This window comes from Gadus morhua, chromosome 22 (genome assembly GCF_902167405.1).
Source record: "Gadus morhua chromosome 22, gadMor3.0, whole genome shotgun sequence".
NCBI classification, from domain to species: Eukaryota; Metazoa; Chordata; class Actinopteri; order Gadiformes; family Gadidae; genus Gadus; species Gadus morhua.
Genome location: NC_044069.1, coordinates 2231304 through 2245493, shown reverse-complemented (window position 1 = coordinate 2245493; position 14190 = coordinate 2231304). Strand labels below are relative to the sequence as shown.

General features: G+C 51.2%; 1 protein-coding gene across 2 annotated transcripts in view; it reads right to left on the bottom strand.

Annotated features, from left to right (window-relative positions):
• carmil1 (capping protein regulator and myosin 1 linker 1) overlaps positions 1 to 14190 on the bottom strand; it is a 31967-nt gene that overhangs the window by 6353 nt on the left and 11424 nt on the right. For both annotated transcript variants that reach the window (XM_030346563.1, XM_030346564.1), the window contains exons 13-32: positions 13897 to 14000; positions 13405 to 13482; positions 12269 to 12345; positions 11583 to 11687; positions 10842 to 10911; positions 10677 to 10758; positions 9414 to 9513; positions 9264 to 9318; positions 8874 to 9046; positions 8200 to 8268; positions 7537 to 7630; positions 7213 to 7311; positions 6814 to 6942; positions 5972 to 6094; positions 4610 to 4785; positions 3970 to 4057; positions 3388 to 3528; positions 2867 to 2933; positions 1817 to 2082; positions 1490 to 1596 (exon numbers count right to left, since the gene is read on the bottom strand). In XM_030346563.1, coding sequence (XP_030202423.1) covers positions 1490 to 1596; positions 1817 to 2082; positions 2867 to 2933; positions 3388 to 3528; positions 3970 to 4057; positions 4610 to 4785; positions 5972 to 6094; positions 6814 to 6942; positions 7213 to 7311; positions 7537 to 7630; positions 8200 to 8268; positions 8874 to 9046; positions 9264 to 9318; positions 9414 to 9513; positions 10677 to 10758; positions 10842 to 10911; positions 11583 to 11687; positions 12269 to 12345; positions 13405 to 13482; positions 13897 to 14000 — 2203 coding nt within the window. The remainder of the gene's footprint in view (positions 1 to 1489; positions 1597 to 1816; positions 2083 to 2866; positions 2934 to 3387; positions 3529 to 3969; positions 4058 to 4609; positions 4786 to 5971; positions 6095 to 6813; positions 6943 to 7212; positions 7312 to 7536; positions 7631 to 8199; positions 8269 to 8873; positions 9047 to 9263; positions 9319 to 9413; positions 9514 to 10676; positions 10759 to 10841; positions 10912 to 11582; positions 11688 to 12268; positions 12346 to 13404; positions 13483 to 13896; positions 14001 to 14190) is intronic.

The following is a 14190-nucleotide window of genomic DNA, read 5'->3' as shown; positions in this document are numbered from 1 at the left end:
CTGAATTAAAATTCTTGTGATGAATAATCTACATTTGTACAGTCGATGTGCAGCACTTTAATTCCCGTCAACTTTGTTTTCTAACACCAGCATTTCCACAACTATGCTAATGTTCGTGACTGCTATATACAAAACCATTTATAGCGCATCTATTTTTCGGCTTGGTAGTGATAGTCGCCCTGAATACAGCTTTAATGTGGGCTCTGATTATGAATGAATGCCGCTGCTGAACTGTGTGAATAAATAAAGGGAACTGAAATCTAAGGAAGACACATGTTTTTTTTGTTGTACCGTTGAATTCCAGCTGAAAGTGGAACATTGCTGCCATCAGGGGAAATTAATGTAACCTAGGCATATTGTAAGTAGCTTTCAATTCCTTGTTTTTTTGTTGATCATATCCATTTGGTATGATGACAATAGAAACGGAATATTTCTTCATGTGGAGAACCGCTCTAGATTCCCTCACTCCCACACAGATTTTGTCCTGTAGAAACCTAAGATGGAAACCGATACGCCCTCTCAACCACAAAATGTTTGAGTCACTTCCTTGGAAGTAAATCTGTGCCATCGGATTTTGAATATAAAAAGCCATTGAACTCTAAGCACGGAATATTAATGCATTGAAATAACGTATTTGGATTTGAATTGAACTCCTATTCAGCTTTATTTTTCAATGTTAAAAATTCTAAATCAAAGATTCATCGTCCAAAACTTCAACGTGCGGACGTTGATTAGGTTGAAATTCAAACCCAGATACGTCATTTCAATGCAGAAATATTCAGTGCTTAGAATTCAATGGCTTTTTATTTTCAAAATCCGATGGCACAGATTTACTTCCATACATTTCTCCTTCGTCATGCTTAACTGATCATACCTCTCTCTCGTTGGTTACACAAATCTTACCATGGACACTTCCAGAACCCCTCTCTAATTTCAGCCGGACAGACAATTCACGTCACAGTCACGTCTGTTAATTTATGAATGGAATTCTGAAAGTGTCCTGCCTCTGAAATAGCCTGTCTATAGCCATGCTGCCTTGCGCGCGATTTCATTTCTCGCTGCGAGGCAGCCTGGATTCCATGGATCCGATTTTCGCCTGAGATGGGGAACCAATCACAGAACGGGGAGGGACGGCAAGACGATGACGACGTCTACGCGACACACCCATCGTCTTCTTCCGAATTGCGTGTGTCTCACGCCGAATGCGTGAGACTTGAGAGCTGTTACCGTTATATTATCCGGGATGTTGACAGTCGCAGTTCAGCAAGAGAGGCGTAGAAGAAGAAGGGGGCCGGATGTTGACAGTAACGGTGGTGGAACTGTGCAGCGCCGTATGATGAATGTATTGAATATGCAAATTTGATCGGACCTGACTGGAAAGTATTACCCGACACAGTGGCGGGTGAAGTGACATTCACCATCCCTGGTGTGCGTGCGTGCGTGTGCGCGCGTGTGTGTGTGCGTGCGTGCGTTTGGGTGTGCGTTCTACCTGAGGCTGAGTGTGTTGACGGTCCGCTGGTAGAACGCGTCAAGGCCGTGGTCCAGTTTACCAGGAAGCTCCGCCCCCTCGGGGCCCGGGGAGCTGGGCGGGGGCCGCTGGAGGGCCCCCACACACACACACACACACACACACACACACACACACACACACACACACACACACACACACACACACACACACACACACACACACACACAGGATTAGATAAACATCCTGTTAATGTGCATTGAGGAAGTGGGACAGGAAGTGGGACAGGAAGTGGGACAGGAAGTGGGACAGGAAGTGGTACAGGAAGTGGTTCAGGGTGCTACCCACGCGGACGCGGCTGGGTTTGGTCCTGCTGGGCGGTTTGGGGCGGAGCTTGGTGTGGTGCTCCAGCCTCCTCTCTGCGCTGGGCAGGGTCAGAGTGCGGAGGGGCGGGGCCTGGCAGCCGGGGGGGCTCAGCTGGGCCGGGGGAGGGGGGGCGGGCAGGTCGCCGAGGAAACGGGAGTCTCTGAGCGGCTGGGCAGGAGGGGGCGGCGGGAGGTCCTCCTCGTGGATCGGCACCTCCTCCAACTTCTTGTCCAGGTCGAACTCCATCTCTGTGTCGAGACACACTGATCAATATTGTTGCGTTTTTTCTTGAAGAAAGTAGTCCAATCCTTGGTCGCTTATAACTCACTTTATTTATTAAAGTAGGCATATTTCGGTATGGTAACTATGAAGCCTAAGGGAGGGAATTGTATCCAACGCGTATTGAAAATAATATCTTGCATTACTTCGAGTCTCTCTGCCGGGCTACCTGTTGATTCTGGCCTCTCAATCTGAATTCCGCGCTTTGATCGTCAAGTGGGCGTGGCCTATGTGAAGTGGGCGTGACCGGTGTGACGTAATGGCTCTGCCCTCCTCACCTGTCTAAAGGTGCTGCCATCTGTGGCAGGAGTAGTTATTGCAGCTTGTGTGTTCGATCCTGCTTCCTAGTGGCTATGTGAGGGTAATGCAGCTTGTGTGTTCGATCCTGCTGCCTAGTGGCTATATGTGGGGGCAGCTTATGTGCTTAAAATACGTAACAATATGATGTACAGCTCTACACTGATCAATATGATGTACAGCTCTATACACTGATCAATATGATGTCCAGCTCTATACTGATCAATATGATGTCCATCTCTATACCGATCAATATGATGTACAGCTCTATACTGATCAATATGATGTACAGCTCTACACTGATCAATATGATGTAGCTAGCTGTGCGAAGACCTTTGACCTGTGACCTTTGACCTGTGACCTTTGACCTGTGTCCTTTGACCTGTGTCCTTTGACCTGTGACCTGTGTCCTTTGACCTGTCACCTGTGTCCTGTGACCTTTGACCTGTGACTCACCGAAGGCCACAGAGACGGGGCGCAGCATGCGGACCAGAATACTCTTCCTCTTGGAGCGCGGGTTCGTCTGCAGAGACAACAAGTACTGCTTGTACTACTAGTATTACTACTGATAGTATTAGTACTAGTACTAATAATAATAATGCTGCTACTACTACTACTACTACTTACTAGTACTCCTACTACTACTACTACTTACTAGTACTCCTACTACTACTACTACATAATCTCCATGAACAGAATGCTCATCCTCTGGTGTTGGTGTACTAATACTACTAGTGCTACTGTAGTTTTAGTGTATTAATACTATACATAGTGTACTAATACTACTAGTGCTACTGTAGTTTTAGTGTATTAATACTATACATAGTGTACTAATACTACTAGTGCTACTGTAGTTTTAGTGTATTAATACTATACATATTTAAGTACACTAATATAAAGACGTGTACTAATACTACTAGTGCTACCTTAGTTTTAGTGTATTAATACTATATATAGTGTACTAATACTCCGCCTACCGGACTGGGGTCCTCTCTGGGGTCCTCAGTCTGATCAGGGGCGGGGCTTATCTCCTCCATAAAACAGTCTTCAGGAAGCTCCGCCTCCGGGGGCGGGGCCGGGTCTGGGAGGGGCTGGTACCGTTTGGTCACATGACCAGCCTGTAGACGGAGACACGGTTACATCCTGTCGCCCAGACAGACTGACAGTGAGACAGGCAGACAGACAGACAGACAGACAGGCCGGCAGGCAGACAGACAGACAGACAGGCCGGCAGGCAGACAGACAGACAGTGAGACAGGCAGACAGACAGACAGACAGACAGACAGACAGACAAACAGACAGACAGACAGTGAGACAGGCAGACAGACAGACAGACAGACAGGCAGGCAGGCAGGCAGGCAGGCAGGCAGGCAGGCAGGCAGGCAGGCAGACAGACAGACAGACAGACAGACAGACAGACAGACAGACAGAGAGAGAGACAGGCAGGCAGACAGACAGACAGACAGACAGACAGACAGACAGACAGACAGACAGGCAGGCAGACAGACAGGCAGGCAGACAGACAGACAGACAGACAGACAGACAGACAGACAGGTTACCAGGCTGTGCTGGGAGACAGACAGGGAGTCGAGGATCTCGTCTACGATGCGGTCGGAGAGAAGAGAGGCCAGAGACAACTTCACCTCACTGGAGACACACATATACATTAAATACATTATATCATCTATACATTAAATCAATACATTATGCATTACATATGCAGACTCAGCTACACCTCACTGGACACATAAGGATATATACATTATATATACATCAAACATGATATATACATTACATATATAATGCCTACAAACTCAGAATATACTGTGTGCATGATATATATTCTATATGATGTAGATCTACATGCATATCTATAGGCTGTATATCTATATCATGTATATCTATTTGGTGCATATCTACATTTATATGATGTATATCTATCTGATGTATATCTATATGATGTATATCTATACGATGTATATCTAAACTGTGTGTATATGATGTATCTATATGATATCTATATGATGTATATCTATACGGTGTATATATGATGAATATCTATACGGTGTATATATGATGTATCTATATGATATCTATATAATGTATATCTATACGGTGTATATCTATATGTTGTATATCTATACAGTGTATATATATATCTATATGATGCATATCTATCTGCTATATTCTACGCCCCACCTGATCTTGTTGATGATGTCGACCCCAGACTGCTCCAGGAGGGCGGAGCTGACGAAGGAGCGAGGAACCACCGTCCTCCCTCCACACGCCTCCACCAGCGCCTCCCGCAGACTGCCCCTCCTCATCACATGGGGACACACACTCTCTGCTGTATCCACCATGGAGGAGAGGAGGACCTGAGGGGGGGGGAGGAGAGAGGAGGAGGGGAGGGAGGAGAGAGGGAGGAGAGAGGAGGGGGAGAGGAGAGAGGAGAGGAGGGAGGGAGGAGAGGAGAGAGGGAGGAGAGAGGAGAGGAGGAGAGGGAGAGGAGAGGAGAGGAGGGAGGAGAGAGGAGAGAGGAGAGGAGGGAGGGAGGAGAGGAGAGAGGGAGGAGAGAGGAGGGGGAGGAGAGAGGAGAGAGGAGAGGGGAGAGGAGAGAGGAGAGGAGGGAGGGAGGAGAGGAGAGAGGAGAGAGGAGAGGGGAGAGGGAGGAGAGGAGAGGAGGAGGGGAGGGAGGAGAGAGGGAGGAGAGAGGGGAGGAGGAGAGAGGAGAGAGGAGAGGGGAGAGGAGAGAGGAGAGGAGGGAGGGAGGAGAGGAGAGAGGGAGGAGAGAGGATAGAGGAGAGAGGAGAGAGGAGAGAGGAGAGAGGGAGGAGAGAGGAGAGGAGGAGAGAGGAGAGGAGGAGAGGAGGAGAGGAGAGAGGAGAGGGGAGGAGAGGAGAGGAGGAGAGGAGAGAGGAGAGGGGAGAGGAGAGGGGAGGAGGGAGGAGAGGAGAGAGGAGAGAGGAGAGAGGAGAGAGGAGAGGAGGGAGGAGAGGGGAGAGGAGAAGGGGGGAGGGAGGAGAGAGGAGGAGGGAGGAGAGGAGGAGAGGAGAGAGGAGGAGAGGGGAGGAGAGAGGAGGGGAGGAGAGGAGAGAGGAGAGAGGAGGGGAGGAGAGAGGAGGGGAGGAGAGGAGAGAGGAGAGAGGAGGGGAGGAGAGAGGAGAGGAGGGGAAAGGGGAGAGGAGGGGAGGAGGAGAGGAGTAGAGGAAGAGAGGAAGAGAGGACAGGGGGAGAGGAAAGGAGAGGAGAGGAGGAGAGGAAAGGAGAGGAGGGAGGAGAGGAGAGGATGACTTCCTGCAAATGTAAATAGTTCTACATCCTGATAGTGAGTATAAAGCGTGTACCTGTAGCTGATAGTGAGTATAAAGCGTGTACCTGTACCTGATAGTGAGTATAAAGCGTGTACCTGTACCTGATAGTGAGTATAAAGCGTGTACCTGTACCTGATAGTGAGTATAAAGCGTGTACCTGTACCTGATAGTGAGTATAAAGCTTGTACCTGTACCTGATAGTGAGTATAAAGCGTGTACCTGTAGCTGATAGTGAGTATAAAGCGTGTACCTGTAGCTGCCGGTCGATGACCCCGGACAGCTCCCCCGCCATGGCCCCCAGGGTCTCCTGGATGGCCTCCACGCAGGGGCCCCTGGCCCCCGAGCCGCCCAGGTGGTACAGGTTGGGCAGCAGCTGGGGGGGGGGGGGGGGGGGGGGGGGGGGAGACCGCCATGTTACTGCACCTCTTTATATCAGTGTACTTAAATATGTATAGTATTAAAGGTCCCATGACATGAACATGGCCTATGGTCCCCCAGTGGCTAAAACTTGCGTTTGGTGTAAAACGAGCACTAGCTGTTCTGCTCGCCTTTGAAAAAACTGAGGCTCAAGCGCGCTGATTTGGAATGTCTTTATTTATGTCGTCATAAAGCATCTAAGCTCCTCCCCTTACTCTGCCTGTCCCGCCCAGAGACGTTGGCCCAGTACTACGTCCGGATTTGCGGCCTATCCAAATTTTCCCGGTCCAATCAGCGAACAGAGGGAGTGGCTGAGAACAATTACGTCGAGGTCGTGCGCTAGTTTGAGTTGTAGTCAAACGTTAGCGGTTGGTTATGGCAGATCCAGAGTGGCACCGGGCCGATCCAATGGTTTTAAAACTCCAACAGACACCGGCCTTCAAGTGAGTGGACGTTTGTCAACGGAGAGCGGCCGGACACTGAAAGGAAGTAGGAGAGTCTGGTAGGACCAGGCTATCACGCTGTGAGGAGGAACACGTTCACCTCTTTGTGAACGAGCCGGAGCTCTGCTGGTCTTAGAGCGACGACAGCATCGCCTGTATGATGTGGAGGGCCTGCTCACAGAGCAGGGGGTCAGAGGTCAGGGGTCAGGGGTCAGGTCAGGGGGGTCCGTACCTTCTTGGCGTTGCGCGCGTCCTTCATGAGGTTCTGCGCGGTCCTCATGTCCTGCTGGACCTCCGGGGTCTCAGAGGAACGGAGGGAGTTCAGGTGGTCCTGGACCTTCACACACATCCGGTCCACCAGCTGGGGGGGGGGGGGGGGGGGCAGGGTCAGGGGGGCGCGTGTGGTGTGTGTCTGTGTGTGTGTGTGTATATATATATGTGTATTTGTGTGTTTGTGTGTGTGTGTATGTGTACGTATACACATATGTATGTGTGTGTATGCGTATGTGTGTGTGTGTGTGTGTGCACACGTGTATACATATACAAGTACACACACGTGTGTGTGTGTGTGTGTGTGTGTGTGTGTGTGTGTGTGTGTGTGTGTGTGTGTGTGTGTGTGTGTGTGTGCTACCTGCTGCGTCGTCGTGGTGACGATGCCCTGCTGCAGCCTGTAGGCCTGCTCCTGGAGGTACTTCCTGGTCTCGTGGTTCCTGAGGAGGTACTGCTCCATCTGCACACATTCACACACACACACACACACACACACACACACACACACACACACACACACACACACACACACACACACACACACACACACACACACACACACACACACACACACACACACTTAATACTCTGGGCTGGAGGTCCTGTGATGGTCTGGTGGTCTGGGGGTCTGGGGGTCTAATGGTGGTCTACTGGAGGTCTGGTGGTGGTCTACTGGGGGGCTGACCTTCAGCAGGGCGTCCTCGGTCTTCTCGGGGCTGGTCTTCAGGGCCTGCGCCGCGTCCACGATGGGGATGGGCATGAAGCGGATGGTGTGGTTCCTGTTCACAGGAGAGACCGTCACACAGAGGAACCGACACCTGGAGGGTTCTCCTCCTCCACTGGAGGAAACACCTAGAAGGGTCTCAGTAAACATCTAGAAGGTTCTCCATCTAGAAGGGTCTCAGTAAACATCTAGAAGGTTCTCCATCTAAGGTTCTCAGTAAACATCTAGAAGGTCCTCCATCTAGAAGGGTCTCAGTAAACATCTAGAAGGTTCTCCATCAGAAGGTTCTCCTTGTGGAAGGTTCTCCATCAGAAGGTTCTTCTTCTAGAAGGTTCTCCATCAGAAGGTTCTCCTTCTAGAAGGTTCTCCATCAGAAGGTTCTTCTTCTAGAAGGTTCTCCATCAGAAGGTTCTCCTTCTAGAAGGTTCTCCATCAGAAGGTTCTCCTTCTAGAAGGTTCTCCACCAGAAGGTTCTCCATCAGAAGGTTCTCCCTTCTAGAAGGTTCTCCATCAGAAGGTTCTTCTTCTAGAAGGTTCTCCATCAGAAGGTTCTCCTTCTAGAAGGTTCTCCATCAGAAGGTTCTCCTTCTAGAAGGGTTCTCCATCAGAAGGTTCTCCACCTACTTCTCCAGAGCGGCGGCCACGTCCTGCAGACCCTGAGGGCTGATGTTGTTCCTGTCCCAGATGAGAGTCCTGCAGACGCACAGACACATAGACAGACAGACAGGACGAGAGACAGACAGGACGAGAGACAGACAGGACGAGAGACAGACAGACAGAGAGACAGACAGGACGAGAGACAGACAGGACGAGAGACAGACAGGACGAGAGACAGACAGACAGACAGACAGGACGAGAGACAGACAGGACGAGAGACAGACAGACAGAGAGACAGACAGGACGAGAGACAGACAGGACGAGAGGCAGACAGACAGACAGACAGGACGAGAGACAGACAGGACGAGAGACAGACAGGACGAGAGACAGACAGGTAGTCAGGACGAGAGACAGACAGGACGAGAGACGGACAGGATGAGAGACAGACGGACAGACAGACAGACGAGAGACAGACAAGAAACAGACAGACAGGCAGGCAGACAGACACAGAGACAGAGAGACGGACAGACAGACAGACAGACAGAGGTTATGATGGGAACCAAAGCCTAAACAAAGCTTTTTTTCCAAATGTTCTAAATGAGTCATTTAACACACACACACACACACACACACACACACACACACACACACACACACACACACACACACACACACACACACACACGTGTTGCCGTGGCGACCTGAGCTTGGTGTTGATCTGCAGGGCCTTGGCCAGCATCTTGGCGCCCATGTCGCCCATGGCGTTGCCGCTGACGTCCAGGCGCGTGAGGGAGGAGTTGGAGCCCAGAGCGCTGAGCACGATGCTGAGCTCCGCCTTCAGCCGCGAGTCGGCCAGGGACAGGGAGGTCAGGGGCTGGGGGCACAGGGGTCAGAGGTCAGGGGTCAGGGAGGTCAGGGAGGTCAGGGGCTGGGGTCAGGGGTCAGGGGACACAGGGGACACAGGGGTCAGAGGTCAGGGGTCTGAGGTCAGGGGTCAGAGGACACAGGGGTCAGGGGCTGGGGTCAGGGTCTTGAGGGACATGGGAGGAGGGCCTCAGTAAGGGGTCTTGGGATCAGGTCTGTGGGCTCACCGACTCCTCCTCCTGGATCATGTGGACCAGGTTATCCAGGACGTGGGACACATTCCTGGGGACCAGAGGGGGCGCAGGGTCAGACACTAGCGCTGGGCTACATTAGCTCAGCCCCACCGGGCCACACCTGCATCTCCTCTCAGCACCCACTTGGACTTGATGCTGGAGAAGTTCTTGCCCAGTGCCAGGTGTTGGATGGAGCGGTTCCTGGCTAGCCAGACCAGCAGGGGGCTAAGGTCCATGTCCAGACCTCAGGGACACAACCACACAACATCTGGTCAGCGCACAACATCTGGAGACACACGGCTACTGCTACAGACTACTGCTACAGACTACTGCTACAGACTACTGTTACAGACTACTGCTACAGACTACTGCTACAGACTACTGCTATAGACTACTGTTACAGACTACTGCTACAGACTACTGCTATAGACTACTGCTACAGACTACTGCTACAGACTACTGCTATAGACTACTGTTACAGACTACTGCTACAGATTACTGTTACAGACTACTGCTACAGACTACAGCTATAGACTACTGCTACAGACTTCTGCTATAATAATAATAATAATAATAATACATTTAATTTAGAGGCGCCTTTCAAGACACCCAAGACACCAAGACACCCAAGGTCACCTTACAGAGCATATAGTCATCATACATTATTTAAAAAAAACAAGACATTGTGTAAAAATAAATAAACATAAGCAATAAGAAATAAATAAAACAAAAACAAGACAAAACAAAACAAAAAAACAATCAAAACAGTGATCAGTTAGACGTTGTGTGCGAGTTTGAACAGGTGAGTTTTGAGTTGTGACTTGAAGGTTGTAATGGTGTCTGATTGTTTTATGTGTGGGGGGAGGGAGTTCCAGAGCCTGGAACTATAGACTACTGCTACAGACTACTGCTACAGACTACTGCTACAGACTACTGCTACAGACTACTGCTACAGACTACTGTTAGACTACTGCTACAGACTACTGCTACAGACTACTGCTACAGACTACTGTTATAGACTACTTTTAAAGACTACTGCTACAGACTACTGCTACAGACTACTGCTATAGACTACTGCTACAGACTACTGCTACAGACTACTGCTACAGACTACTGTTATAGACTACTTTTAAAGACTACTGCTACAGACTACTGCTACAGACTACTGCTATAGACTACTGCTACAGACTACTGCTACAGACTACTGCTATAGACTAATGCTACAGACTACTTCTATGGTTACAGACTACTGCTACAGACTACTGCTACAGACTACTTCTATGGTTACAGACTACTGCTACAGACTACTGCTATAGACTATGGTTACAGACCACAGATTCAGACCATATATACAGAATGGTGTCAGCCTGTTGATACCACAGGGTGTGATTGGAGGAGAGGAGGTACCATTGTCAGAGATGTCCAGGCTGGAGATGTTTGGGATCTCAGCGATGCACCCCTCCAGGATCTGGGAGCCCGCCGACCGCAGCTGGGAACAGATCAATCATCAATAATCCGTCATCCAGGCCGTCATATGGGTTTGTGGATCAGCAGGATGGAGGATGCTGTTACCTCACAGCAGCTGATGTCCAGAGACACCTCGCTGAGGTTGGGGTTACAGCCCAGACCCAGCAGCAGAGACCTGGGGAGACACAGCACCGTGGGCTGTAGCATGCTGGAGCTAACACATGGAGCTAGCCTCACTGCTAGCATGTCTGCTAGTGTGTTTACAAGGGTGAAGGTGTGTAAGGGTGGAGGTGTGTTAGGGTGAAGGTGAGTTTACTAGGGTGGAGGTGTGTTAGGGTGGAGCTGTGTAAGGGTGGAGGTGTGTTAGGGTGGAGGTGTGTTCATAAGGGTGGAGGTGTGTTAGGGTGGAGGTGTGTAAGGGTGGAGGTGTGTTATGGTGGAGGTGAGTTTACTAGGTTGGAGGTGTGCCCATTAGGGTGGAGGTGAGTTAGGGTGGTGGTGAGTTTACTAGGGTGGAGATGTCAGGGTGGTGTGTTAGGGTGGAGGTGTGTTAGGGTGGAGGTGTGTTAGGTTGGAGGTTTGTTAGGGTGGAGATGTGTTAGGGTGGAGGTGTGTCCATTAGGGTGGAGGTGTGTTAGGTGGAGGTGTGTCCATTAGTGTGGAGGAGAGTTCATTAGGGTGGAGGCGTGTTCATTAGGGTGGAGGTGTGTTCATAAGGGTGGAGGTGTGTTAGGGTGGAGGTGTGTTAGGGTGGAGGTGTGTTCATTAGGGTGGAGGTGTGTTAGGGTGTAGGTGTGTCAGGGTGGAGGTGTTAGGGTGCAGGTGTGTCAGGACGGAGGTGTTTACTTGAGGGCCTCAATCGGCAGCCTGGTCCCTGATAGGCTGACAGTCTTCAGGCTCTGAGCGGTGCTGAAGAACATCTTGAAGGAGGGAGGGACCTCCTTACTCCTCCTGGGGTCAGAGGTCAGAGGAAGGGTTAGCCTCATGCTAACACAGATCAGCTACCAGAGGCCAGAGGAATGGTTAGCCTCATGCTAACACAAGCTAGCTACCAGAGGCCAGAGGAATGGTTAGCCTCACACTAACACAAGCTAGCTACCAGAGGCCAGGGGAAGGGTTAGCCTCATGCTAAAACAAGCTAGCTTCCAGTGGTCAGGGGAAGGGTTAGCCCCATACTAACACAGATCAGCTACCAGAGGCCAGAGGAATGGTTAGCCTCATGCTAACACAAGCTAGCTACCAGAGGCCAGAGGAATAGTTAGCCTCATGCTAACACAAGCTAGCTTCCAGTGGTCAGGGGAAGGGTTAGCCTCATGCTAACACAGATCAGCTGCCGGAGGCCAGAAGGGTTAGCTCCTTCCCCTTTTGTCCTTTAAATTTGCACAAATCAAGGCAATATGGAGGGAGGGAGGGAGGGAGGGGGGGGGGGGGGGGAGGAGGGAGGAGAGAAGGGAGGGAGGGAGGGAGGGGGGGGAGGAGGGAGGAGAGAAGGGAGGGAGGGCGAGGAGGATAGGGGGAGAGTTCTTGTGTACCTGTTGGAGAAGACGGTCTTGTTCATGTTGAGGATCTTCAGGTGCTCCAGGGAGCCCTTCAGGAGCGACGCACAAACCTGAGAACCAGAGAACACACCACTCAACCCCACCACTCAACCCCACCACCCAACCCCACCACCCAACCCCACCACCCAACCCCACCACTCAACCCCACCACTCAACCCCACCACCCAACCCCACCACCCAACCCCACCACCCAACCCCACCACCCAACCCCACCACTCAACCCCACCACTCAACCCCATCACTCAACCCCATCACTCAACCCCACCACCCAACCCCACCACTCAACCCCACCACTCAACCCCACCACTCCAATAAACCACTCAACCCCACCACTCAACCCCATCACTCAACCCCACCACTCAACCCCACCACTCAACCCCATCACTCAACCCCACCACTCAACCCCATCACTCAACCCCATCACTCAACCCCACCACTCAACCCCACCACTCAACCCCACCACTCAACCCCATCACTCAACCCCACCACTCAACCCCACCACTCAACCCCACCACCCAACCCCACCACTCAACCCCACCACTCAACCCCACCCCTCCAATAAACCACTCAACCCAACAACCCCACCACTCAACCCCACCCCTCCACTCCACCAAACCACTCAACCCGACAACCCAACCACTCAACCCCACAAGTAGACCACTCAACCCCACCACTCCACCAAATCACTCAACCCCACCACTCAACCCCATCACTCAACCCCACCACTCCACCAAACCACTCAACCCCACCACTCCACCAAACCACTCAACCCCACCACTCCACCAAACCACTCAACCCGACAACCCAACCACTCAACCCCACCACTCCACCCAACCACTCAACCCGACAACCCAACCACTCAACCCCACCACTCCACCAAACCACTCAACCCGACAACCCAACCACTCAACCCCACAAGTAGACCACTCAACCCCACCGGAACCAACCAGACCACTCAACCACCCCCACCTTAGCGCCAAAAGATACCATCACCTCAAGCTAACAATAAGCAAACCCCACACCGAGCTAACCACACTTCCACCAGATGTTTCTCCATGAACCCACGATGGTGAGGTGGTGTTAGCCTCTCCCAGCAGCGGCAGTCTCACCTGCTCCAGAGCACAGTCGCTGTTGGACAGATCCAGGGCCTCCACACAGTTGGGTTGACTCAGGAAGCTGTGGAGGTTCTGGAACCCAGAAGAGAGAGTCAAAGAGAACCAAAGAAACCTTTAAAACACAAAGCCACCCAGACTCATTAACTAGAGAGCGGTCCTGTCTGGTCCTGTGTCGACTGCCTAACCTGGTTCCATCTGGTTCTTATAACTTCCAACTGGTAGCAACAGCTTCTAACTGGTTCCTACCGGTTCTTATTGGGTCTCACTGGTTCAGGGTGTTTCACCATGGTGAGAGCCGGGGCCCACTGGTTCTATCTATGGTCACTATGGTTCTACCAGGCTGTAGCTGGCTGTCACTGGTTTTAACCAGTTGTAGCTGGTTTTAACTGGTTGTAGCTGGTTGTCACTGGTTTTAACCAGTTGTAGCTGGTTTTAACTGGTTGTCATTGGTTTTAACCGTTTGTAACTGTTTGTAACCGGTCGTACAGGAAGCTCGTCCCCCCGGAGCGAGTTGGACGACAGGTCCAGGAGGGTCAGACGGGAGGAGGAAGAGGGGCTGGCACACAGCGCCATGCACAGGGTGTTGACCCCTAGGAGAGAGAGAGAGAGAGAGAGAGAGAGAGAGAGAGAGAGAGAGAGAGAGAGAGAGAGAGAGAGAGGAGAGAGAGAGAGAGAGAGAGAGAGAGAGAGACAGAGAGAGAGAGAGAGAGACAGAGAGAGACAGAGAGAGACAGAGAGAGAGAGAGAGAGAGACAGAGACAGAGACAGAGACAGAGACAG